Source organism: Tamandua tetradactyla, chromosome 15 (assembly GCF_023851605.1).
Source record: "Tamandua tetradactyla isolate mTamTet1 chromosome 15, mTamTet1.pri, whole genome shotgun sequence".
Lineage (NCBI taxonomy): Eukaryota > Metazoa > Chordata > Mammalia > Pilosa > Myrmecophagidae > Tamandua > Tamandua tetradactyla.
In genome coordinates, this window is record NC_135341.1 from 75,127,877 (window position 1) to 75,154,005 (window position 26,129).

General features: G+C 40.5%; 1 protein-coding gene, 1 long non-coding RNA gene and 1 other non-coding gene across 22 annotated transcripts in view; 2 read left to right on the forward strand and 1 right to left on the reverse strand.

Annotated features, from left to right (window-relative positions):
* CPNE4 (copine 4) overlaps positions 1-26,129 on the reverse strand; it is a 694,898-nt gene that overhangs the window by 15,228 nt on the left and 653,541 nt on the right. For all 17 annotated transcript variants that reach the window (XM_077130114.1, XM_077130123.1, XM_077130116.1 and 14 more), the window contains 4 exons: positions 23,659-23,757; positions 21,962-22,048; positions 19,649-19,708; positions 7,718-7,851 (listed from right to left, as the gene is read on the reverse strand). In XM_077130114.1, coding sequence (XP_076986229.1) covers positions 7,718-7,851; positions 19,649-19,708; positions 21,962-22,048; positions 23,659-23,757 — 380 coding nt within the window. The remainder of the gene's footprint in view (positions 1-7,717; positions 7,852-19,648; positions 19,709-21,961; positions 22,049-23,658; positions 23,758-26,129) is intronic.
* The window catches only part of LOC143657580 (uncharacterized), a 95,283-nt gene that overhangs the window by 7,710 nt on the left and 61,444 nt on the right, over positions 1-26,129 (forward strand). The window lies entirely within an intron of this gene.
* On the forward strand, positions 11,490-11,592 carry LOC143658176 (small nucleolar RNA U13). The gene has a single exon (XR_013163184.1). It is a non-coding gene; the product is annotated as a small nucleolar RNA U13 (small nucleolar RNA).

Sequence of the window (26,129 nt, forward strand, 5' to 3'; positions counted from 1 at the left end):
TATATCTTCCCTCCCAGCTATACTGTCCCCTGGCTCCCACCTATAGCATAGGTGTCCCAAGTATGTGCTCAGTAAGTATTTAATGAATAGATAATCCATGAATTGAATCATTACGAGTTGGTTATATGAAGAAGGGAGAATTCTTGTGAAATCCCCTGAGAGTCACATAAAATGTTCTTTGGCTTGATTTCTCTTAGACATATTGGAATTTCACTCCTAATTTATTCATTCACATATATGTAATCTTAGTTCTAACTTTACTGCACTATAGGTTAGAGTATGAGTAGGAGGAAAACTAACAGTTATTGAGACATACAATGTGTCAGGCACTAGGCTAGGTGATTTATATACTTATTTCTCACACAACACTTGAGTATGACCTACTTGTTATTTTCATTTTGCAGGTGAATAAACTGGGTTTCAGAAAGGATAATTAAGTAGCCTAAAGTGATTCTCACAGAGGATTATGATTCCAAAGCTCATACCTTTTCTGCTATACTGTTATAATATAATGATTATATATACCCTCAAATGTGATTTCCTTCTGGGACTTCCAGTAATGGGACCTGGGTCCTCTGACTAGACAGCAAATACAACCCTCCTTAAGAAAATTCTGTGCTGCCATGGGGGTATTGCAGTAAGACTCTGGAGTATTGCTTCTGGCAGAGGGCATGCCCTTCCCTTGACAACTACCTTTTAATTCCTCTCCCATTAAGAACACAACTGAGATTTGTTCTCAGAACTATTCCTATATTTCTCAGTTCTTTGCAGAATTCATCAAGGACCAAAGGGAATTCAGATTAGGCCTCCCTGTCCCTGAACATCTGTAGGCAAAGGGAATTTTGAAGGCTGCCTGAGAGGCCAAAGTAGCAAAGCCAGAGTCACACCCATCACCACCTACCTGATTTGGAAGTCATTAGTAGCCAATCACTAAAACACAGCCAATTTGATTAAATTTGGAGTTAGAGGTTATGAAATACAAGGAAGCCAGAATTTACACAACAGAATTCTTTGAACTCAAAGTCTAAATTCTCCAGAAAATCCCCACCTACTCCTTTTCCTTATTGCAGACGAACAAACTGAGTCATCTGTAGACCAAAGCTTTGTGGTACACTGCAACTAGCATTTATTAGAGAAGGTATTAATGTTGATAAATAGAATCATCAGAGTTTATGAAGATTAGCCATAGTTCTGAGAAAAAAATATTTCTGATTCTTGGAAATATTGAAATACTTTGCTGCAGCAAGTCCTTAATGGACTCAGGATGTGGGGGTTGGATGGTGGAATGGGGAGGGACTGCAAAAGGGATTTCACAGGTACTTTCTAGTCAATTCCAGAAGAATACATTCCTGGGTATAGGATGGGTCCTGATTCTTTCAACTCAAAGGTAGCTCAGAAATTAAAACAGAAACAGAGAAACCTGGGAAGCTCCACACTCTTTATTTTCTTATTAGATGAGTTTAGGAGGGTTGAGAACTAATGTACCATCCATTTCTAAGCACCAAATCAACGTCCTAGCCTTAATGATATTCCTTTTATACCTTCTAAGCCACCTTGGGGATTTGAAGTCTGCTGAGCATGATGATGCACTGTTATATAATTGAGTTTCAAAAGTAGGGAGGTGGGGAAAATGTCTCCTACAAGGGGAATAATTAATGAGCCAGGAGAGCATACATTCTCTGAAGTTAGCCACCATAAAGTCTCTAACTCATAGACATATTAAAGAAAAAAATGTTAACATAAGCACAATAGATTGAAATGTACCTTCTTCCTGATTAAAAATGAAACTAGACAGGAATCTTATTATGCCAGAAGTAAGAACAAGGCAAGCTGAGCACAAAATAAAGCATTGTGTGCCAACACATCAAAGAACTTGAGATTGGATTCTCTAAGCACTGAGCAAAGGGGATATTTTGCAACTATCTTAGAAAATGATTAGTAGATTCTGCTAATCTGGAAAATTCAGGGGTATACAATACATTGGTGAAGGCGATATTTCTTACCATTGGAATAAAATGGTCTAAAATATAATAAAAGAACCCATGGTCTTCAGTGGTAATGACTAAGCTGTCTGAACTTCTTAGGGAATGCTTATGGCCAAATGATCTCCCGATGGAAGCTTTATTTTCAAACACCATTTTTACCCTCCCTGTTGAGAAAGACTTTGGGATAGGACAAGAGATTAATAAAAGTAATGACAAATTACTGCATCCATAAGGAAATGGAGACTAATTGAGAGCAATATGACATTTCAGAGCACCTAGACATTTAATAAAATTTGTTCTCTAAAGCAGTGGTCTTAAAAGTGGGGTACATGGAGTGGGCAATGGAGGCTCAGTAGCAGAGTTCTTGCCTGCCATGCTAGAGACCTGGGTTCGATTCCCGGTGCCTGCCCATGTTAAAAAACAAAACAAAACAGAACTGTGCATAGCACATAATAAGTGCTCATTATTAAAAAAAAAAAAAGTGGGGTACATGGAAGTGCAAAGTCCTTTCAGGGGTATGGGAGTACGACTTTTTTTGTAAAGGCAATGTATTCAGTTCCCCCACTTTCATCTATATTCTTTGCTAAGATTGATCTTTTGGACCACCTGGTACGGAGTGACCGCTCTCCATCTGCGCCGTCCCTTTGACGACTGCCCATGCTACCTCTTCTGGTGAATTTTAACCACCATGAGGCATTGTTCCCGAGCAGAAAAACTCTGCAGTGTCAGATAACGAACAGCTGTAAATGTGAATGATTTCACTCGGAAAATAATCCTTTTGTAAATAAGGTGGTTGGGAATTGTTGCTTTAAAAACAACTGTAGGAAGTAGAAATTCCGCTGGTAGTAGATCATTAAAATTACATTTTGATGACAGACCATTGGGGGATAACTTAGAATTGAAAGAATTGAGCAGTACTGCTGGTCAAACTTTTTCCATTCCCATATACTTATTTATAAAACCAAGTTTTTGAAGTATTTACATTGATAAACACAAAAAATTGGACTAGGACTAATGCTGGAATATTGTAACAAAAACTCAACCCAGAAGATAGTTTTAAAATACTTTGAATTGTGTGATCACAGAAAATTTTAAAAATTCAATTTATATATATATTTTATTACATGAAAGTATAAGGGATCAATAAGAGAATTTCAAACAAATTTATTCAGATATGTTAGGAGAAATTCTGTGAGGAAAGGAAATGGAAATACAAGTTCATGGAAATAAATAATTAAAATTCTCAGCTCAGACTGAAGAGTTTGCTCATATATTTTGTAAATGAATAATGATGAGTATCAAATAGCTGTCAAATGGCATTTAGATTGCATTGGTTACATCCACAGCAGTTCCATGAGTTATTTTCAAATACCCATATTGACAATACACTCGAAATTCCATCCTTTGTCACACAATACAATCAGCACATGGTGAAAATTTCAATGTAAAAATGTTCAAGAGTATACATTTTTACACATTTCTTTTTTAGGGGTACTTGAGTTAAAAAAACAGTAAGGGTCATTAGTTCAAAATGAGCTTTAGATGTAATGCTACAACCCTTTATCCTTTTGTGCTCAGTTTATTAAAAAAAAAAATTGGGGGGTATTAAACATAATTGTCTCCAACATTTACTGAGTATTTTCAACGGGTAGAACCTGTGCTAGTTAGCCACTTTATATCTGATCTTCACAAGTTCTCTGCAAGGGAAGGTAGATAAATCACCAATTTGCAATCAAGGAAACCAAGGGTCAAGGGATTTAAGTTTCAGCGAGTAAAGGTAAGAGAGCTAGCCTGTCACCGCAGTGAGACTTAGATCTTTCTATCACACGTGTTAACTCTGCACTCCATAGGCAGCAGGTTTGGTGTCATGATTCAGAACAATGAGGATAGGTCCAGCCATATTCTAATTACAACAAACTATAGAATTAGCTGCATTCCAATCAGCCCAGAAATCACTAGGACACCTTCTTTCATTACCCCTCTTCTCACAAAAAATAAGAGTTAATCGTTCTCTCCGTTAGGCAGTTTCTGCTCTTACAAATGCACCTGAGGGGGCCATGCTGGGCTGTGATTTATTTATATGCCTTTCTTTCCTAGGAGACTGAGACACTTGGGGGAGAAAAAAATGTGCCTCATTAATTTCTTTCTTTCTTTTTTTGTTTTTACATTGGCAGGCACCGGGAATCGAACCTGGGTCCTCTGGCATGGCAGGCGAGCATTCTTGCCTGCTGAGCCACCATGGCCCACCCTTTTTCTATTTTAACAGCACCATGGAAGGTACCTGACACCAAGTAGGTGCCATATAGGTCCTCAGCCATTTCATCTAACCCATCTCCTAATTGAACTCTGGTTTTCATTATTCGATGCCCATTAAATCATCTTGGGGAATTTTAGAAATCCTGATTTCCAGGCTGCACATTGGGGCCCAGGCATCAGTATATTTTAAGGCTTCCCAAGTGGTTCTGATGTGTAGCTGAGGTTGAGAATTACTGTCTGATATTGACATGAACCTGTCTGCTGATTTCTACCCAATCCTCTATCCTTTAACCATCCCCCACCCATCCCACCCCAACCCCTGTCAGATTGGATTTTGTTCTAACCTTGCCTCCTAGCATGCCTCCTAACCCAGCCCATGATGGAGAAAGACTCCTGCCAAGGTGTCTGATACTCCTATTTCATTCTGGCATGCCAACTTCTATAAAATGACAGTCTGTCCTTCCAGGCAATGTGCTCAATTACTACACTGTCTAGATAGCAGACAGACCCATCTCTCTATTACAGGGCATTTCAGATGGTCAGAAACCTGCTTCCCTGCTGGGCCCAAGGAATGGATGTCCCCTTGGCCTTGAACAGCAGATGCTTACAGGAGCTGGGAGGTGGTAGAACCAACAGAGATCACATGAGCTTATGTGTGCCCAGAGGCAGAACAGGTGGCAGGATTGCCTTCTGGCTTTGAGCTCTAGATATCTGAGGAAAGCTTCCTTGCATGGCACTTTAAGCATCTCTCAAGCTGTTCTACTTCACGGATCACCTCGTAATGACCTGTTAGCGATGACTGTACAAGGCTGAAAGGAAACCTTGGCTCTCAAGGGGCAGCGAGGAATTTCTAAGGCTCATGGGGATTTAAAACCTCTCTGTCACTGCAGGAGGAGGAATGATGCCTTCTGTCAGTTTTTATTCAAGTGTTTCTTTTTGAACACCAAACCTCGGTGACTTTGATGCAAGAATAAATTAATTCCAGAGCCCCAACTTGAAATTTACTGACTGCCTGTCTATTGTCTATCCACCCACACAGAGGAGAAACTCTGCAGAACCTTGTCAGTTTTCAAGTAGCTCACATTACACATTTTTTAAGGGAGCCTTTTAAAAGAGCTCTAAGGTTTTTCAATCATCCTTTTTTTTTTTTTAACACGGGCAGGCACCGGGAATCGAACCCGGGTCCTGGGCTTGGCAGGCAAGCATTCTTACCTGCTGAGCCACCGTGGCCCACCCAATCATCCTTTTCTTAAGTGCCCATTTTAATGCTGAGCTGCCAGCTTTATAGGGAAAACAAATTGGTTCACCGACCTGCAGAAACTTGATTTTCTTGGTTAGTTGGGGCTGATAACCTTGGTATTACCCTATTGAACTCTAAAAAGGAATCATTTTCAAGATTCTTTACATAACTCCTAAGATGACATAACATTTTTATATTGAATTTGCATTTTGGATGGAATACAAAATGTTTCCTAAATTTTGTCTGGTTCATCTTAACAAGGATAAAAACTTTTAAAGATGTACCTGTCACTCTGATTATAATATCTGCATTTTGCATGTAAGGCAATCAGGAAATAGAGAAATTCAAGCAGCTTGTTCCAGATCATCCAGTAAATCAGCCACAGAACCATGACAAGGGCTCTGAGCCTCAGTAACTTTAATTTCTGAACAACCTACCAATCTTCTCTTCGAAATTCATTATTAGACTGCCTTTCCCCCTGCAGATTCAGATTCAACTTTATTATTAAACAGCTACTGTATGGCATATTTGTTAAATGATCTTATCTATTTATCTTCTTTACAAACATTTCAAGAGTCATTAAGAATCCTGAAGACATTTCCTCCCCTCCTTCTTGTCTTTTAATATAATGTGTGTGTGTGTGTGTGTGTGTGTGTGTGTGTGTGTGTAGCAAGAAGGCAGAGAAAGAATGGTTGTCTTGGGAAGCTTAGAGAAGCTTCTGATAGTGGAGTGGGATTTGTCAGCCTTTTCTCTCCCTGGTAGAAATTTCTATATAATACAAACCTCAGTAGAAATCCGGCCTGTATACGTGAAATTCAAGTCATCTTCACAGTCATTACCTCAAGGTTAAGGATAAGAAATAGCACTTCAACAAGGTAATTTGAAATGACTGTCTTCTATTTGAGATATACAGGGAGAAGTGTCAGCAAGGGCCTGTTTGAAGCTCCAGGCCAGTTCATTCACTCCCCATGTGCCATTACACACCTTTTGAGTACTGGAGATGACCAAATAGAATTCAGAGACACTCTGGCAGGAAGGACTGGTAGCTCCTTCCCCATTACATGCCCTGTTTGCATCTCTGTGCCATTTACTAAGGTGTGTGGGGTTTTAAAAATGGTTGTCACCAATTCTGAAACAAGAAAGAACAGCAATCATGCTGTCAGATAGACTTGCTCTGAAACCTACAAGAGAGAGCCATTCTCTTTATTTTCTTGGGTTAAGAGGCAGTCAGTTAATTGCTCCTCATTTCTAACTTGTTTAACAATCACACCAGGGAGACAACTGAGATTTTAAAATATTTAAATTTCCTTTGGTTCTGCCCCAAGCCTTCTGGAACAGACACCTGAACACCTTCGCCTTCAATCTGGAGATACAGGAAAGGCAGAATAAATTCAGTTGAATGTAATTTATGTAAATCACTCCTTACAAGGAATTCTCTTCATGGGAAGGGTGAAAATAAATATGATATTGATTTGATCTAGAAATCATGTTTCCTAGACACATACATGCCCAAACACACGCTTGGATGGGCACATACATACTCACATACTCACATAAACACACACACGTGCACATGACAGACACACAACCCTCCACTAAAGTTACCAACAGCAGCTTTTGAGGTCAGTGAAACAGTGATTAAGAGCTGAAGCTGAGAAGTGAGATAGACCTGGGTTCAAATCCTGCTCCTGGCTGGGTGATGGTGGACCAACTCTTTAACCTCTCTGCATGGTTTCCCTCTTCTGTTGAATAATACCTACTACTTAAGGGTTAATACGTGGATTAGATGCCATGATGTCCTATAAAGCAGGGCTTCTCAAATTCGAATATGAGGACTCAAATCACCTGGGAATCTTGTTAAAATAAGATTCTGATCCAGTAGTTCTGAAGCAGGCTTGAGATTCTAAGTTTCCCGGTGATGCGATGCAGTGAGCTTTGAGTAGGAAGGAACATATTAAAACTTCACAAAATGGAAACCAAAATTGCTATCCAACGGTCTTGCAGGGCAAAGAAAAGAAGACTGCTGAGAAAGGATTTTGTATGGCAACCAAGGTAATTACGGCACTAATTCAGCTTCTCTAGGTGAGAAGTGGATGAAATGTTTGGGACAAGATTTTATTCTGAACCTCTGCATGAGTTGTTGCTAGACTTCATTTCTACTCTTCTGTAGATCAGCCAGGGACATCTGAGCCCACGTGCGAGGTGATAAAGCTGCAACCACCCTGCACTCTCTTACCTGTCATAGTCTTGGCAAATCTCCCCCACAGCCACCAAGGCCTTTAGGTACTCGTTGGGTTGGTAAGGGTGGATGTAGTGCAGGGAGCAGCTGTTCCTGGGGTCCCCGTTTGAGGCAGTGAAATCTATAGCTACCTGGAAGAGGAAAATAGGAGAATGGGTGGGACTGAAAATGAATGCATCTCTTAGGAAGTGTGTGATCAGCTACAAGGGAGACATGGCCTCAAATGGGAAAAGAGCAGCACATAAAGTATATACCTTGCCAATGAGGAAAGTTAGGGAAGAAGTTAATAAGTTTAAAAAACATATCACTTTGGTTGGGGCCATTTCTGTAGCTCCCCCTAACCCCAACTCCACCCAATGCCCTATCATCTCCTTGTCTTAAACCTAGGTAAGAAATTCCAGCCACTGCTAATCCATGCTACCACGCGACAAGGATAAATTGTCCCACTCCCTAATTTCACAATTCACTAAGAAAAGACTTCTGTGTTCTCTGGACAGAACAATTCCATATCTGAGGCATAGGTAAAATCTCTTAACACCAAATTCTGTGTTAAAGATATTGTCTGTTGAACAAAACCATTTTCATATTTCCATGGGTGACCAGTTGCAAGAGAGATGTATCGATCTGGTTATAACAAATTTTCTGTAAGAAGCAGCTTCATGTAAGGCATTCAACTTTTTCGTCCCCATTCATGTAAGAACTCCTGCCTATAAAAAAAAAAGGGCCTCAATGTGTTTGGCTTTATGAGTGGGAAGTGGAAAAGTGAAACCTCTGTCTTACCACCAAGTTGTCATATTTTTCAACTTAAATTTTTTCCGACCCCCAACATTATCAACATTTAAACCAAATCTTGACTCACCAAGCACTTATTAACAGCAGCGAGAAAATGCTTAAGCATGCAGGGTGTTAAAATGAGAGGGAACATTTCTTCTGATTTCTAACACGGCCATCTAAATAAAGTTAACCTGGCAAACACCTCTCAAAAATGCTTAAGCTTAGGGTAGGGGGTAGTGGTGGTGGTTAAAATGAGAAAGAACTGTAGAGGAAGAAAGGAATGTTCACATGATGTCTTTCCGGTTGGGTTTAGCAAAACCCATTACTAGGATTTTTAAGCTTCTTAGGGACAGAAAGTCTCTAGTTATTCATCTGGTGGATGGAGAATGTTGTTTGTGTTATATTTGGTGAATACCATTACAACATATAATTGGACTATTCCATTGGATTGATTGAAGTGAGATGTTACTTCTTGAAGGACAGAGAAATGGTGCCATGTGTTCTGTTTGTGCTTCTAAAAGATCAGTTTTTAAGAATAAAGTTAATGAGAAAAATATCACACATAGCTTATACCATAGCACCGCACTCACATCAAAGTGACAAGAAGAGAAGGCAACAGACTAACAAACAGTAATTCACTTACAATCTCTTATTTTCTTTCATAAAGTTATTCTTCCATCATTGACTTTCCCCCTTATTTTCCTTACCCCTCCACCAGATTATGGTTGAAAATAAATAGAGGCAGGATTCAAAGTCTGTTTTCATCAACCCAGATGTTTTAAACAAGGGAGCACTGGCTAATAAAATGCGAGCATTAACAGTGTGGCTGTAGGGAAGGCTGCATGAAGAAGTGCCTCCTACTCCCTAACCTTTACGTATCCCTAGTTCAGATAAAAAAGGGGGAAAGCAGAGGTGAGTAGCCTTTTTGGAAAATTTACTCTGTGTCATGCACTGTGCTAACTGCTTTACAGACATTCTGTGATGTCATCTTCATAAAATCTCTGGGAAACAGAGACTGTTATTTCTTTTAATCGATGAAGACACTGATGCTTGAAGGCAATGAAGTTCACGCAGGTAATGGAGAGTAGAGCCAAGTTTAAGCCAGGGTCTATTTGGCTCCAGAGACTGTGTTCTTCCATCATACCCCTATACACCCAAGGGACATGTAAATTTGTGACCACATACCAGCACTTCTCATGGGTATGAAGATTCCTATAAGAAATGGAAGGGGTTTGGCCTGGAGATAAGGAGATCTGCTAGGAGGCAACTACTGTAATTTATGGGAGAAGAACAGCCTTGAATGAATAGTTCTTTGTGACCAAAGCAATTATAAAACATAGGAGAAAGGGCAATTGAAATATGTGTGCGTGTGCATGTGGGCATGTGTAGGCACGCATGCACGCACAATAGTGGGAGAATGTGATATTGAGATGGTTGAAGGTGACCTGAGAGGACCAGTGAGTTTTAGAATCTTTTGGGGTAGGTTTCAGCTTGAAGGTGAAAGCCAATCCATTGAAGAAAAGAAAAGAGAGGAAGACAATCGTGAAGCCTCCTTCAGTAGAGGATTGTGGTGAAGACCTAGTGGTGGGAGGAGCCAGCATGTATTCTGTAAACAAGAAGGAGGTGTGAAGTACCCCAGGGTCTCTCCATGAGAGCTTCACCAGGGAGAAATCCAAACACATGAGGATTAAGTGTGAGAAAACATTTCCAAGAGGAACACTCAAGAGGTACCTGAAAGACAGCCTTGAAGAAATCATACATCAAGGGGCCTACTGGGTTTACTAAACTCAAATTCACAGAGCCAGCATTCTCAGCCCTTTGTCACAATGAGATGCACTTAAGGGATGATAACACCTCAAGGATGTATACACAGTGTTTAAGAATAAAAGTAGTGCTTGGAAGGCCAGGTGTAAAGCCACCCCTTTCTCTCCTACTTAAGAAAGCAATTTAGCATTTTAGAGTGTTCCAGGGAGGATGTTGTTATGGAGATAATCTTGATTCTGCACTAATTTATCTAAAAGGGAAATCATTGGCAAATGTTGATACTTTATTAATAATAATGAATACCTGGTGGCTCAACTCACCTCACTGCTGTTTATGACACCCTTCATAATGGATGACAATGCATCTCACCACTAGATATGCTAGTTGAGAATCTATCCTTAACAGGTATTTGCTGACTACCTGATCGAGACTCTTGAAGGGTCAAGGGTAATCTGTGATGACAAAAACATGCTGGCTTCAGAGAATAAAATCAGGTAAAACAAAGAGCAGAGAAAAAACTCTAGAAGGAAAAATGACAACTCAAGAAATGTAATTGTCCCTCTCATCTTCTCCAAGCAAGGGCAAGATCCTCAAGTGTGCAGCGACATCTAAAACTGGGTACATCACTTGGAAGAGTAGAGTATCCTGTGATCTCTGGAGAGGTGTGGATAACATCTGGATGAGCATGCATAGATTTTGGCAATACTATACTTTAAGAGAAAAAACATATCACAAGGCTGGGTCTACAGTGCACACCTGCTTGAGTGACCCCACATTGGCAGGATCCTGAGACCCCCCCACATCAGCTCTCAGCTGACCCCTCATTTGCAGAATCCTGAGAGCGAGTGCCTCCCTGAGTTTTGCACTCTAGGCATCACTCTTGCCTCATCCTCATCTTGGCCCTACTATGTTATTTTACTTCTATCAACTCTTCATCCTCAGACTTGGAATAATCCCCTCATGCTTAACAAACTAGGACGCAGCAGAAATAATGGTGAGAAGGGGATTTATGTGAACACAATAAGAAGATAAAATGACAGGATTTGGTGACCAATTAAGTGTGGAATTGTATGTCAGTTAGGGAAAGGAAGAAGACATATTTTGGGGGACACAGAGGAGGTTGTTCCATTTTGAAGACAGTGGAACAGTCTGAAGGTCACTGTTAGAAAGATGGGATTGAGCTAACCTGTTTTTGAAAGTGCTCTACTGATGTAAAAGCATGGCTGGTGGGATCTTTTCTGGTTCATGAGTATGATGATTGGGTTTTTATGCATTTGCGTGACATGTGCCTCCCTTAAATCTTATTATAACGTTGGCACGTTACCCATCTGACTTGAAAAAAAGAAAAGCATGCCTGGCGGAAATCCTACTTTTTTCTAAAGGCCTCTGGGATTTTCACTTTGCCTATGGGGCTGGCCCCTGTGTCTGGGAAGAATCACAGAGGCTCTCCCAGCTCGGGAGATTCTGATATAGCTCCAGGAATATTTGAGCTTAAAAACTGATGTGGTTTGATGAGACTAGAAATAAACCAATGGCCACTGACTCCTTTCTGTAGTACCTATTGCTCTTAACAAAAATATTTTGTTATTCTACATGTTAGCAATGAGCACTCTTAAGTACATGACAGCTAAAATATGTTCTTCTTTTTTGGGTGATAGTTTCTGAAGTCTCCCTAATGAAGCCAGAGATAAAATGGCTATCTTCAGAAGGTGGCCTTCTACAAAGAATTCTCTGTGCTTTTTAAAGGAAGCATTAGTGGAAAGAGACAGAGCGGAAGGTTAGGTTTACTTTAAAAAGCAACAGGGAGGCAGTGAAGATGGGATTAAGTTGAGAAATAAAAGCAAGAAAATGACTGAAAAATGCCAGTGTGTGGAGGTGGATCTTGAAGCCCAGTGTCCTGAATGCCAGTGTTTTTTTCAGAGCCTCCACATTGTCATTTTCTGAGGTGAAACATTTACTAGATCCTGTGGTTCTGGTGTGTGCTCCAATCTTCTCAGTGGGTTGTCCCGGACAGGCACGCATTGCTCTCCCTTTCTGCTCAGAGATCTCTCTCATTACTAAGCAGAGCTGCGGAGAAGCTTTACAAAAAACTTGTCAAGAATATAAAATGCTCCCTCCATGCCCACCCAAAGTTTCCAGTGCGTGAAAACTGCTTCTGAGTTTGTTTCTGAGAGAAGGTTGGGAGTGAATGAGGAGCATCTTTCTTTGGACATGTTTAGCTTCTTACACGAAACAAGTCCACTTGCTTCCCTTCATGTGGTAAACGGGCCATTTGGGAACCTGCTGGACATGTTCTAAAGGAAGCCTCTGTGAACCAACCTCTGGGTATTTTCTGAATCTCTCTCATCATCTGCCATCAGCCATTGTGATAGTGCATGCTGGTAAAAATTTTTTAGATTTTTATATGGTTTGGATCTGTACCGTGAGCCCTGTGGAGAGATACTGTTTAGTCTGGATCATTTTTTAAATGATAGGTTAAATTCAAGTTCTCCTTCTTGATACTCTCACAAGCAGTGGGGGCAACCAAAGCAATAGGCTGAGCCCCCAGTCTTGGGGTTTGTTCATATGAAACTTAACCCTGCAAAGGATAGGCTAAGCCTACTTAAAATTAGGCCTAAGAGTCACCCCCAAGAGAACTTCTTTTGTTGCTCAGATGTGGCCTCTCTCTCTCAGCCAACACAACAACCAAACTCACTGCCCTCCCCCTCTCTACATGGGACATGTCTCCCAGCGGTGTGGACCTTCCTGGCAACGTGGGAAATCCTAGAATGAGCTGGGACTCAGCACCAAGGGATTGAGAAAACCTTCTGACCAAAAGGGGGAAGAGTGAAATGAGACAAAATAAAGTATCAGTGGCTGAGAGATTCCAGAGTCGAGAGGTTATCCTGGAGGTTATTCTTATGCCTTAAATAGATATCACCTTGTTATTCAAGATGTAGTGGAGAGGCTGGAAGGAACTGCCTGAAAATGTAGAGCTGTGTTCCAGTAGCCATGTTTCTTGAAGATGATTATATAATGATAAAGCTTTTGCAATGTGACTCTGTGATTATGAAAACCTTCTGTCTGATGCTTCTTTTATCTACCCTGTGGACAGATGAGTAAAACATATGGATTAAAAATAAATAAATAATAGGGGGAACAAATGTTAAAATAAATTTAGTAGATTGAAATGCTAGTGATCAATGAAAGGGAGGGATATGGGGTATGATATGTATGAATTTTTTTTCTGTTTTCTTTTTATTTCTTTTTCTGAATTGATGCAAATGTTCTAAGAAATGATCATGATGGTGAATATACAACTATGTGATGAAAAAAGAATGTTCATATTGTATGTTGGTTGGTTTTATTAATAAAAATTAAAAAAAAATTCAAGTTCTCCTCTCTTTCCATAAAATACCACAGGACAAACAGAGATGGGAACCTAAAACATATGGGAAAGAACCCTGAGATCACCTGGTTCATTTCCTAGAAATTTTAAAGCATTAGTGTCTTCAGCCCATTGTGTACCAGATTTGTCTGGAAGTTCAGTTTGCATGGCTTACTCCTTTTTCTCAAAAGTTTACACCAAAGTCCATTGTGTTTAATCTGGGATATAAGATAAAGGTTTAAAACTTAAACTGGGAAACAGGATGGGCATAGGATGCCCTAAATGTGTTAAGATAGAAAAAGATTTCCCAAGAAAACCTTTACTAAGTGATCTTTTCAGGCTTGAAGGTCACGTTGGGGAGAAGGCACATTCATGTTGTTATACTGTTATGCTGTTATGTAATATTTTTATGTAATATAAGCATATTAAAATGTAGACTATAAAATCAGAGATAAGAGAAAGCAACATCATGTTCAATTTTTTTAAATTACAAGTAATATGGTCATCTGAAAATAATAAAAAAACTATCACTCAGTATTTCACTAGCCTGGTAAGTCATATTTTATTTTCCCTTCTTTCTAGTTCTTCTCTCTCCCTCTCTCTCTCTATCTTTTGTTGAATGTTTTGCATAGTTCTAATCATAGACTAGTTCTGCTTCATATTCTTTTCTTTCACTTAACACTGAGTCATAAACACCCATACTATTACCCAATCCTTATAATTATTATTTAAAATGGCTTTATCATAGTGCACTTTAAGGAGACACTGTAATTTACATCACCATTATCTAATTGCTGGACATCTAGGTTGCTTACAACCTGTTCCTGTGTTAACTGGTGTTATAATGAATATCCTGGATGCCAATATCTGGAAAAGCAAGAATTTTCAAAAGAAACCTTTAATTCCTCTATCATTTTTCTTCCTAATACCGTATGGTGTCTGTCTCTTCTATGCCATCCATAATGTTGTATTTTGCACGTGAAATTCTGTATCTGGTTTTATTTTGAGCTGTTGTGCCTGAGCCAAACACACTGAATCAATCTCTCTCCCTGCAGTCTCTGTTTTACTTCTGCCCACCTCTTCGAAGACTGTGATATGAGAGTTGCTCTATGAGTTCTTTTGACTCAAGGATTCACGTGAGGTATAGGGTTGTCCTCAGGGATGCCCTTGACTTCCTAAAATTGTGTGCAAAATCAGGCATGTGCATTTTCTAGCAAGCAGATACATATCATGCATCAGATTCTCAAGTGGTTCAGGTGACCAAAAAAAGAACAAGAATCATTGACCAGGGCTCTTTATAGCATCATTTATCTCTTTTTCCTCCACTGGGCCTTCCCTACTGAAAGTCGGCTGCTAGGCTAAAATCTCCCTGCCTTTTATCTTCAGGTTGCCATGCAACTTTTTCTGTTTTGCTTTCCCTTAACAGTCAACCTTCATGACTGAGCAGTTATAACCACCGTGTTCACTTCCTTACCTTCTCTTTACATTCTATCTCCTTGGTTCATCCCATCTCTTTCGGCTGAAATTGCTCTCTCAAAGATAATAAATGTCTACTCATCCCTCAACCTAATCACTGTTTTTATTCTTTTCCTTCTGACTTCTCTTTAGTATATGGTATTTCATCCTTGATCTTTTTCCTCCCTGAGCACTTGAGTTACTACCTCCTCTTGGACATTCTTCTTTTTACCTGGCCTCTTTTCCCTGCTACTGAATGGAGGTCTTCTACAATTTTTTGTCATCAGATCTCTTTCCTTTCCCTATTCTTTTCTTTGGCCATCTCCTCCAGACCCATAAGTGTGCAGCTCCCACCTCTCTCCTGAAACCAGGTCTATACTTATAAATGCCATTCTGGTGTAAGGCCTAAACTTAAACCCCAATATTATTTGCTGCCTTGACATCTGGTGAAACTGGGAGAACCTCAAATGGTATAACCTTAAGTTCTCCTCTTCACTTTGTTCCCACATATAAGGTCCCTAAACAACCCACCTTTCAAGGGGGCCAGTCACAGTTCCTGCTAATCCCTGAGTAGTGGGTTTCAGTTCCTTGGCAGCCTACAGAATCATTCAAACAGACCAATCACATCCTCCCACAGGAACCAGAGTCACCCCACCCTCTTGATACTACAGAGACCACCTTCCAGAGCCCCTGGTTGTTCACTCTGTTTTGGGTACATCCCCATGTGGTCATGTGGTCCTGATGGTGTGCAATGTCCTCCTCAGCTAGGCTGTGAGTATATATGATTAATAAATTGCTATCAATCTCATCTGTCCAGGGTTGGGTGTTTGACCATTCCCATAACACGGGGGTGAGATGAGTAGGAGGGGATTAAAATGGCCACCTCCTCTGGGATCCCTGAAAGTAACTTCAACCAGTCCAAAACCCAAATCATCATCCTGTCCTGCAAAACAACAGTTCCCCTTGACTTGCGTATTTCCATGAATTGGACTGCCATGCTGTGTCAGCCAGGCATAAAATCCTGCAGTTGTCCTGCACTCATCACTTTCCATTGTGTTTAATCTCTTCATTTAATCATAGGCCAATGCTTATTGAATCTCTTTTCACAGTGCCTCTCCCTAATGCTGCCACTCTAGTTTAGCCTCTTGTTACCTCTCACTAGGACTGTTGTAGTAGCCTTAAACCATTTCTTGTTTCTTCTTGCAGATTCCCTTCACCACCATCAATACCTTTTATCAAACACTCCCAGATTTACCTTCTTAAAGTACATGGCCGATTGTTCAAGATTCTCTAGACTTTCTCTTATCCGTCATATTACCTCAAAATTCTCTAGTATGGTTTTTAAAGCCCTTTAAGTTCTGATCCCAAACCACTTCTGCAATATTCCCCTAAATATACTGTTTATTGATATTAACCCAAGTAAGGTTTTGGTTTTTATCTTTAGAATATATAGAGCCATAAATATTTAAGTTGGTCAGGGGTGCTGTTTAAAGCCAAAACCAAGTATCACATTTATTCACCCAATTTCTTCTCTTTCCTAAACATTTCCTCCCCTTGAACATTTAGGATTAAATCATTAGAATTCAAATAAAGTATTTTGAACACCTGCTATACATCATCCTGGCACCTGAACAAAAAGATGCCCCATCTTTGAGATGGACCAGAGGCATTCAGCATCCTTAGAAGATGTAAGGCTTTCTCCAAGTCTGGACAGGAATCAAATAGCCCACTCAAAAGGGATGAATGAGGATTGTTTAATACAGACACAATTCACAAAAATATGGCTAAGACTAAGGGGAACTGACTAGAAAGGATGGGAAGGAGCAGTTACCAGAACTCAGGAAGGAGAGGATGCCCCACAGGAGTTGTGCTTCTGTAGAGGAACACGGTCACTGCTGAACCACAGCCTGAAAGGCAGAGAGCTGGGCGAGTAAGTGCCCTAACCTCTCTCCTCCCATTTTCTGATCTCCAGCTGATACTTCCTATTGGCCAAACCCAATCAAAACCAAGGGCAGGAGTGCCAACTAGTACATTCAGAGATCAGCCTCCTGGGTCACAGAGGGGAGAGGCAGAGAAGAGTAAAGAGTGGATTGGGAGGAGAAAATGGAGAACAGAACTTTATGTCCTCTCTGGCTCTTGCAGATATTTCTCCAGGGGACAAAAAGTTCATCTGGACTCGAGATATTGGGTGTGCACAGGAACCATGGATCATGTTATATACCAACAGGAGTTTGTGCTTAGAGATGTAACTACTGCAACAAAACACTCTTTTCTTTTTCCTCCACCCTCTACCCTGATCCATGCCAGGAAGTCCTCTTATCCTCACTTCTCATCCCTCTGCCAGTTTCTTTTCAGGTAGCCAAATGATTTCAGTAAAATTGCTGGACAGTTAATAAATGCTTACAGATCAAATTAAGTAACATTAATTTTTATTAACAGTTTATATGACAGATCATAATTTATATTAGATTGCACACTTAAGCAGTAAGAAGTTAGTAATGAGAAAGCTGACTTAAAATCAGGAGGTAAATGACAATAAGGTGACTGGTATGTCAACAGAATACTTAACAACCCTCTTCTGTGTCCTGGATTGAGGCCCAATGGGAGGAAGAGCTTTGTGGTTGGCACTGTTGGTGGCTTACCCCCATTTCTTCATCATTCATCTCTACATATTCCTCTTCTTTCCATTCCTTTCACCCGACAACTCTCCCCCTATCCTACTTTCCACAGGTCTATCACGTAGCATGGAAGGGAGGGGAGAATCTAGGCCTGGGGTGGGAGTGCTGAGAGCACCCCCAGGTAGGGAGGGTCAACAAATGTGAAAAAGGAGAGGAGAATACAGTGAGGAGAGCAATCCTCCAGTATCAGGTAGGCTACACAGACATCCATGATTCAGGATGTGGAGCTGGGGAGCCTCTGAGGTTTAATGTCTGGTTTTTGTTGGGCTGATTCTTTGCAGCACAACCCCAAGGGCACAGCACATCCCTGAAGGTTGAATAAAGAGGTGTTCAAGAGCATGGGATCTACAGAATGCAAAACAGACCCAAATCAATAGAGCTATCTCTTGAAAAACTATAAATGGTTTCCCAAAATCATTCATTTGCCTAAGATCTTGGGGAACTATTTCTAGTAGCTCTCCTTTGTGACATTGTATATCTTCTTTACTTCAATTTGTGTATACGCAAAGCAACAGTGAGTCACCAGGCCGGCTAGAGTTCGGTATGTGTGCCCCCAATGAATACATTTGCTACGTTCTGCATGTGCCAGTGTTCATATATGAAGGCTGAATGGGTGTGTCATTAGATAACTTCAGGTGTCAAAGATGACCAAACTCTATCAATAACTGCTGCAAGTATTCAGGGGTAAATGAACAATGTCCTGAGCTCAGGCAGGACACAGATAGACCCCTCTGAGATTAGAGCAGAGGACACTGCTCTAGCTAGGGAAACAATCATTAGTTGTTTCAAGTTTAATCTATTCATAATTAATTTCTCATTTAATTGTACTGTGATTTAGAGGCTGGCCTATCAAACAACCCCTTGTCACTTTTCCCTTGGGACTCTCCTTTTTAGTCCTTTGGGCACTACCATCTCTGGTCCCAGGAATACACTGACCCTGTCTATTCTCTTGGGCTCAAACTCAGACAGAAATTAAACTCACTTGACTGATCCAATCTAGGGATCTAAACTGGGTTGGACTTTATGAATATGCTTCTGTAAGATGAGAAACAAATGCTGTACGAATTGCACTTCTTTTGTTTACATCTATGTTGATTTTTTAGATTTTAGCAGACATATCTTTTGCTATCTGGGGATTTTCTTTCTGGAGGTGAAAAACTTTGGAGGATTTTGAATACCAAGCCAGTGAAAAGAAGTTGTTCAGGGCAAGTGGACACATAACCTCTGACACATATACTTGGTCTACCCTGGGCACTTTAAAAGGACACACCCCACCTGTGTAAATATAGATAGCGTGTGTGTAAATGCCTTGGACTCACAGACTACAGGAGAGGATTCTTGATCCACACACTGAGTCTAGATACCCCTTCTAATTCTCAACCTTGATTTCAACCTGGTTCTCTACTCTTTGGAATTCACCTTTTCATTGCTCAGTTAGACATTTGAATGACTTACCCTTGGCACTGACCCTTGGGAATAACTTTAGTGTTTGTGTTCTGGGCACATAAACACAGCTTAGAAGCATCTGCTTTGCTTTGGTGGGACTTTCAAGCAAGACTCACTCCTTTTCATTCTTCTCACCAGGAGATGGGATCTGACAATCTACACATTGCCTCACACCTCATTACTGAAGGAATGGGAAACATTAGGAAGATTCCCCAAACCACCCAAGGTTGAGTGGCTTGACTTTCCCAATATGATGCTGAACCCATACTCACAGGAGAAAACAAGAGTATGGACTCATTTTTTAAATCAAACATGATACCATACAATATTTCAGCAGTGATATTTAGATAAAGCTGACCCAGGGTTTTAATAGACTCCCATCTCCTCATGTTCTACATCCCACCTCTTAATCCCCAAATAAGAACAAACATGGAATCAACTTACTGTAAACTGGATTTGGCAGCCACCCATGATGTAGTCCAAGAAAGAATGCATCTTGTGGATCTGAATAGGAGGAAGAGAAGAAACCAGACTATTGACAGCATGATCTGTTTCCTTAAAGACTGTAGGTCTAAGCTTTGGGACAGGCCAAAATGAAAAGAAAGAGCAGGCACAGAAGTACAGAGGAAAGATGGGGCAGTTGATTTTATTATGTTAAAGTAGAGAAAGAAAGCAATGCTCAAAGTATATGGGCCTGTGAGGGCTGCAAATAACCATCCCATACTTCTTTCTTCTCTGGCTTATGCTTGATTTTAATAGGTCTTAAACTCTGGGGTGGAAATATAGCTACATTTTCAAGAGCCATACTGTTTTGAAATCAATAAAGTCATGCACTTGGCTTCTGTCCTGCTTCTCTGTGTTGAAGTCCCTGTTAGGGTAACTTCCTTAATACTTTAAGTAATCTAGATCGGCAGCTTCAAGGTCACAATTTACTAAGAAGGTCTTTACTGAAAGTTTCCAGTTACCTAGTCCCCTACTCTGTCAAAAGCAGTAAAGACTAACACTTAATTGAGCACTTCCGTAAGCCAGGCATTCAATATCCATTATCTCATTTAATTTTTAAAACCAACCATATGCTGGTGATACTATTATTATTATTGTACCCATTTTAGGGATGATAAAACTAAGGCTAAGATCACCTAGTTAGTGAATGGTGGAGCTGATACTCAAATGATGGCAGTCAGGATTGCATAGCCTATCTTTTTTTACTTCTAGGCTACAAGTCAATATGGTATGTTTCCTGCTTAACCACCATCGTCATCTGTATTCTCATATGCCCCACTGATTTCTGGTCTTAATTTCTGCTTCTTTATGATTCTGTTGCTTGGCTCTTAGTGATATTCATTTATTCATTTATTCAACAAATATTTACTGAATACCCACTATGCACTAGAGGCTAGGGATGTAGTGATGAGAGAAACAGACATGGGGCCTGATGTCTTGGACTTACATTTGGAGCATTCTACCTGGATAACTAATAAGTGTGACTTTGCCCCTCACTTCTCAGACTCCATCTGATGTTCAGGGAGGTTCTTGGAGACTAACCTACACAGGTTTTCTAGGTATCACCTCTAGGCGGCACACACCTACTGGCTGACTTTCTCGGGGCTGACGTTCCCTTGGCCTTCTGAACACTGCCTATTTCTAACTTCATGATGTCAATACTTTGCCTGACAGTTGGAACAACCTGCTATTGTCTATCTATCAAGGAAATAGGAACTTGGAAATAAGTGAAATAACAACTGCTTCTGAGAGCTGAACTGTGACTGGCAGAGGATCATAACAGATATACACATAGACACACAACCATCGCATTGGGTCATCTAGATCTTCTGCTGCTGTTTCTGCTTCTCCAACCACAAGCATGGTCACATGATCCCAGATGGCCAATCATAGCTCCAGTACTGATTCAAGGGGTGGGCAAGTAACCCAGGCGAGACTAATCAGTTTTTTCTTTTATTCTTTTTTTTTTTTTTTGTAAAGATATTTTCCTGCAGCTTATGGCAGCCATGGAGAGGTCAACTTGGGAGAAGGAAATGATATATACGTAAAGAGAATCTGGGTGGTATTCAAGACATGGGTTAAAATCTCAGCTCCTAAATCTATGACCTGTGTGACTCTGATCTAGTTACCTTACCTCAGTTGAAAATAGGAATCTCAGGGTTGTAATAAGAGTTAAATAGAACTTATCATAGCTATTCACATCTAGTAAGTGCTCAACCAGTAGCACAATTACTCTCAGATATGATTCAGAAGGAGGTTTAATTATTAGCACATTGTTTTTCTGCAAAGTTGGAGCTCCCTGTGCCCACCCCAGGAACAATTTCTCAGCCTTTTAATTTTCCCTCACTGTCTTGTTTTCATGCTACCCTTCCAGCATGTGTGATGTGCTACATATAAAGCACTGAGCTTTGTGACAGGCACATAATAGGTGCTCTGTAAATACCGGCTGCCCCTTTTGAGGATCTCCCTCTGGTGCTTCCGGGGCAGAGAAGGCCATGTCCCATGACCAAGACTGTCCTGTCTTTGGGGGCAGGACTGCCCTCATGGAGGGGATGGAAGCATTGGGTTACCACAGCTCCACATCGTTACCATGTAGGCTTACATTTCTCATTGTATGTAATTATATATTGATTTTTCTAAAGTTTATTTAAAAATATGCCTTCTTGACACCCTCCCTCTGACCATACAATTTGACCTCTTCCCTCCAGATACTCCTAGCTTTACACTTCTGGAAGAGAGGGGAAGTTTACGTACCTTGCACTGATTCAGAATCACAATGCCTGAGTTTTTGTAATTCTTTTTCTTGGCTTTGTACTTGGGGTTGATGCACTCCCACTGCACCTGCAACCAGAAGGGTCACAATATGACAGCCTGCTCAGAAATAAGTTGAGTCATTCAGTGAGGCCAAGCCACTGGGTGCTTCTGTAGATAAAACGTAGGACTGATGAATGGTCTCTAGGTGATAACCCTCTCATCTAGAGGGGCAGTAAGGATGGTTGAGAGTGTAGACTCTGGAATAAGACTGCCTGGTTTAAATCCAAGCTCCTCTTTTTCCCATTGGTGTGATCTTTAGCAACAAAGGGCCTGATTTAGATTAAGCTTCTAATTTTAAGAATGCTAGTTTCTTTCCATTCAGTCTGGTCATATCCTGACCTTATATCTGAAAGAAGAAACTTGAAATATGAGTCAGAACATCTCTAATCAGCATTTCTGACCAGGCCAAGCATAGAGTATCGTCTCTAAGGGAAAGGACCTTCCTCAAAGCCCTTTAACTCCTCTGTTCTCATTCCTGTCTGCTCCATGGATAGTACCCCCCAGAGTAAGAATGCCAGGTGTCTTGGTTTGAGTTTCCCAAAAAACAAACTCTTAGGTCAGGATTTAAGTATCAGTAGTTCACCTGGGAGATAATATGAGGAAGCACCAATAAGGGAGTGAGAAATTGAGATAAAGAAGAGAAGGCAGCCCACAGGAGAGCTTTATCAAGTCAGTTACTGCTGCAGCCTCCGGGACCTTATTCCTACTGGGAACTCAGGGAAACTGTAGATCCACACTCCAGTTATGCTACATGAAGGGCAAGGAGGCTGGTGTTTATGTAGCCCAACTCCCATTAGTCACAGGTTCATGGCTGCTCCCTTGAAGGTCTTCTATCCCTTCCTGACCTTCTTCTACCCTCTTCCATCTGGGCCTGGGCAGAACCAACCAGGCCAGCCAGTGAAAGCCCTCAGACAAAGAGGACCAGGGACTGCAGTTGGAAGCTGGGCAGAGGGAGACTGAAAACGTAAGTGTACAAGTTGTGGTTAGAGTCTAGACAGCAGCTGAATGATACATTTCTATTTAGGCATGTGTGTCTGTATGGTGTAATGGAATCCTATGTGCATCTGTTGTGTGTGGTAGTGGCTGGGCACATACTGGTATTGAATGTGTAAAAATGAGATGGTAGAATGAAATCTTGGTGCCCAGAATGAAAATCTGGAAGATTCAAATAATTTCTCCAAAGCATTGGATATGTTATCAATGTCACCAAGTCATGGAAATATAGAATTGGAAAGAATAATCCTATTGATAGCAGATATTTTAATCTTAACAAAAATTCTATAATACAAGTATGATTATTAGTCTTATTTTTAGGTGAGAAAACTGAGGCACAGAGAGATTAAATCACTTGTCCAAGGCCACAAAGCTAGAGGAAATGAGAAATTTTCTCATCTATATTCTCCATTTCATCAATGGAGAAACTACTGTATTGGGACAGTGTTTTGTCCAAGGTCACACAATTGTTGTGGGTTGGGCTAGCACTAGAATCTAAGAACTCACATTCTACCATGCTCCCTTCTCATCACACTTCATTATATGTTGATGTCACACCTCTAGCTGGCTCATGTGTAGCTGGGTGCTAAGGATGCACGATGAGAAAAGTGTCTGGGGAAAACCATATGTGGTTTGACCTGTACCTGTTTTCCTTCCAATGCTCCTCTCATCTCCTTAAATGTTGAGGTGAATTCTCCAATGAAGTCATGTTTGCCATTGGAGTCCCAGTCCCATACTATGCACTGCAAGATAAAAATAAGAGTTTACATTTTTTTTTTTTGAAAAGAATGCAGGCGCAGCACCTGAAGGCAGTTTGAACTTCATGAGGAATTGTTGATAAAAGATGTTGGGTCTGGAACAAAAGCCCAGCACCTAAAGGAGATAAGTGACTTGCCAAAGGGACCATTTGATGAATAAAAACCTGGAATTTGTTCTGACCCCAATTCTAGTGCTCTCTTATCCATAGCAGTTGCCTCTCTGTTTTACAGTGGATTCAGATGCCTGAGTCCCTGTCTATAATTCCACAATTGCCACATACATTTAATGATTTGAATGGGGTCACATTAATCATGTTTTCTTTTCATCTTTTCTGAACACAAAAAAATGCTAAAAAAGGACGAAAAAAAAAGTGAGCATTTCCCTGTGCCCACAGACAAATCACATTTATAAATAATTAGGCATCTATTACACACATTTCTAACAAGATTTCTAACATTCATTTCTAACAAGCGAGACCTCCCTGACAAGGTTAAAGATAAATTCTGGGCTCCCAAGCAACGCTGTGTAGAATGATTCAGATTAAATCAGCAATCTGTCCTCTCCTTGGTCACACATCCCTGGGTGAAGAGGAAGTTCCTCATGTTTTCCAGGGTGAGCAGAGGTTGGACTAGGGTCTCAAGCACATTTTGTATCACTTGTGCATCTTAAGCCAGTGCTTTGCAGCAAGAGCACCACCTATCTCAAAACCTGAAAAACCTGACTTGTCAAATTGGACCTGGTGTCTGCTTGGATGCCCCACAGACCTAAAATGAAATATGTCCAAAATGAAACATTATTTTCCCCTTAAATTTATTTCTAATCATTTATTTTCAATCACAGTGAATTTTACCAACACTCAACCACTTGTTCCAAGCAGAAAACCAGGCGTCAGTCTCTATTTTCTTCTCTTCCCTCATCTTCCCATGTTCCATTCTCCCTCTTAAATATGGCTTGACTCCATCACTTCTCTCCATTTTCACTGCTCCTTCTTACGCACATCACTTCAACAGCCTTCCAGTTGGCCCCCTCATCTCCTCTGGCTCCCGCCTCCCTCCATAATCCAAGCATCATGTTACTCTCCTGCTTAAAGTAAAAATGTACACAGGCTATTGATCTTGCAAGGTCTTTCATTATCTGCTTTCCTCTTATATTATCGCTCAATATTCCCAAATTCACTCTTTTTGAACTTAAAGTATTTTAAACTTTCTTTAATATGGCATTGGTAAGAATGAAAAGCACTTGCTAAGATTTTTCTTCTGAGGCCATCTAAAGAAAAACTGTAATTTCTCAGCTTCTACTCTCTTTTTAAATGTAGAGGCTTTGGTAGACAATTCTTTTGTTTGGAAAACATAATAAGCCTTTTGATTACAAAAGAGTGGATTGACATAAACCAGAATGGAAGAGATTAAGACAAAGGGAACTAAGTTGCTCTGCTGAATAAAGTAATGGTCAGGTTGAGTCGTCCCCCTGGTAACTAGAGACACAGAGGCAGGACTGAGTTGGGAGGAGGAGAGAGACAGCTAAAGAACTTTGGAAATTGTGAGGTCTAATTTTCAAGGTCAGGTTATTTACATCTCTCTCCTCTCCTACTTCCCCCACCACCCCCTACCCCATCCCCATTATCCCTGAGACTCCAGCGTTAGGCTGGTGGTAACTGGGGGAATGAAGGAGAGGGGTTGTGCTTATGTTTTGGAGACAAGCAGAACAGAGAGCAGTGCGAGATAGCTCACAGTGATTGGGGATTGAGTGGGGAGCAGCAGCGTAGAGACAGAACTTGACAGTGACCCTGAGATAGATCTCCAGAGATATACTGGGCAGGATGGTGGATTTCTGCAGTTGCATAGAATCAGAGTTCAAGTTATTTTAAGTAGACATTAAAAGAAAGTTTGATCTCAGAAAGGTAAGGGAATTACAATGAAAATTCAAAGAAGAGTATTATTCATTTTATATTAACATCTTGGTCATTATATGTTTTATGAATGGTTAGATGGTAAAAGTAAACTTTTAGCATGTGAAGGTCTGCAAATTCTTTTAATTAAAAAATTTGATCGCTGAGCTTGTCAAGTTTGCCTTGAGTGCTGTTCACTGAATCGTTCTAGTTTTCATTCTAGTCACTGGTTGGATTCTATTTCTTTGTCCCTTTACTGTTGGGTATGACCCAACTTGCTTTGACCAATGAAACATAAGTGAAAACAAATCTGCGTCATTTTCAGGTAGCAGCTTTAAGAACCTGGTGTGATTTACATGTTTTATCTTTTCCTCTGCTTTGGTGATCAACAACATTCCTAATAGCAGGTGTCCTGTTAACCTGAGTCCCTAAGTGAATGCAGTGCACATTAAGGCCATAGAAGACCCA